Below are 1,785 nucleotides of genomic sequence, written 5' to 3'. Positions count from 1 at the left end.
TATATTATTTGTATCTAAATATTGTTTCACCATATCATAATTAATATATAATGTAATAATGTAAAACAGTTCCAAATGTAATTACAAAAATTGAAGAATTAATATAATTCATTTTGAATGTTAATGTTTACACAAGTGTTCTTAAATTTTCCATTTACATATAAATACACACTTTATATTTAGAAGTAGATAATATTTATATAATGTCTTCTTAAAATTGCAATATGTATTGGCAATTTTTAGTGTAAATGTATTATAAAAAGAAAATAGTATTATTAGCATTGCTCATCAAAATATTTTGTTCATTTTTGTACATAAAGATCATATACTAACTAGATTATAACTTCAAATATTTTACAAAATACATTTTATTAAAATTCAGATAACATTTTTTAAGATTTTATTGAACTAATAACGACCAAAATTTGTTGAAGACTGTAGGAAATAGAAGTATTCAATAGATTTTGCTATTATATAGACAAACATTTCTATATGACTTTATAGATGATAAAGTTTTGTAGAATTTTAAAATACATAATTTGAAATTCATAAGACTGGGAAGAATATTAGTTACCAGTAAATTTAATATGAAAATTTGAAGAATAGATTTATAATAGATATATAACTTACATATTAGATGCATTTAAGTGTACAATTTGTAGTAGAAAAATAAAAACCATGAATGAACAAATTCTTCTTAAAGCCATTTTAAGTTCTCTAATGACTTATCTGCCTCACTAATAAACTTGGACTGATTCTTTCTTGGATCCACATACATGCTCTTGAGCAAATTTGCTGGGAATATTACCCAACCATTCCTCCCACTCACAATATTCTTTTATAAAGTGAACACTCAGGTGTTTGTACATGGCACTAGGTTGGTACTGTACACAATACACAGAATGTTCCAGCTAAGGTATTACAAGCTGCTACCTAGAAGCCTATTAAAAATACAAGAAATATTGTTTCTGATTTGTCCTTATTCATTATCTTTTTTCATATTACTAGTAAGGTTCTGCCATTGAGCTCCCCATAGGAAAGGGGTCTAGAATTTATTTTTTTTTTTAACAAAATTTCAACAGTATTTATATAAAACATTTTTTTTTTATTTTGTACAGCTAAAAAGGATGCGATAAAAATGAGCTGAACAATTAACGGTTTAGACATTTGAAGACAGCGATATAAAGTGATAGTCGCTTGTTGTACAAGCAATTCAACTGGTTATCTTCCACAAAACAATAAAATATGTATGAATACATATTTCAATAAGTACAGAAACGCTGAGAGCCTCCCAACATCATGTTAGAGAGAAATTAGATAAATAGTGTTTAGATACAAACAGATAATATTTTGAACTATTAAAAAAATAATTTTTTTATACTAATAGTGAATTTAATGTTCCTTTTTTGTCATATTTTTTAATTACTATTAAAATTTTAAAATATTTGTTTAAATATGCAAAATAAAAAATTATGTTTTACGAATAAATTAATGTAGTTACAATTAGAGAGGATTATTCGAAAGTACAAACTTCTTTCATTTACAGAATGGAGGAGGCCCTCCTTTCTTGACAGCTGAAGGTCCAACAATAGGACACTGTTAATATTGTAAAAGATCACAAGAAACAATAACAAGTTAAAAACCAATTTTGCCACCACCTTTAATAATCTTCTAAGAAGTCAAGGCAAAATGCTGTGGACCAAACTGAAACACTTCAGCATACGTCCTAATAAAAAAATCGAAAAATTTTAAGTTTTATTTTCAAGATATGTGATAAAAATTTTG

At 25.7% G+C, this 1,785-nt stretch overlaps 1 protein-coding gene across 1 annotated transcript in view; it reads right to left on the bottom strand.

Annotated features, from left to right (window-relative positions):
• LOC108574817 (glycine receptor subunit alpha-2) overlaps positions 1 to 744 on the bottom strand; it is a 6,622-nt gene extending 5,878 nt beyond the window's left edge. The window contains exon 1 of the mRNA XM_017937467.1: positions 631 to 744. Coding sequence (XP_017792956.1) covers positions 631 to 707 — 77 coding nt within the window. The 5' untranslated portion in view covers positions 708 to 744. The remainder of the gene's footprint in view (positions 1 to 630) is intronic.
• Between the last annotated feature and the right edge of the window lie 1,041 nt (positions 745 to 1,785).

The sequence above is a fragment of the Habropoda laboriosa genome, unplaced genomic scaffold (assembly GCF_001263275.1).
Source record: "Habropoda laboriosa isolate 0110345459 unplaced genomic scaffold, ASM126327v1 scaffold11, whole genome shotgun sequence".
NCBI lineage: Eukaryota > Metazoa > Arthropoda > Insecta > Hymenoptera > Apidae > Habropoda > Habropoda laboriosa.
Note: the sequence above shows the minus strand (reverse complement) of the source record. Positions and strands in the feature narration are given on the sequence as shown.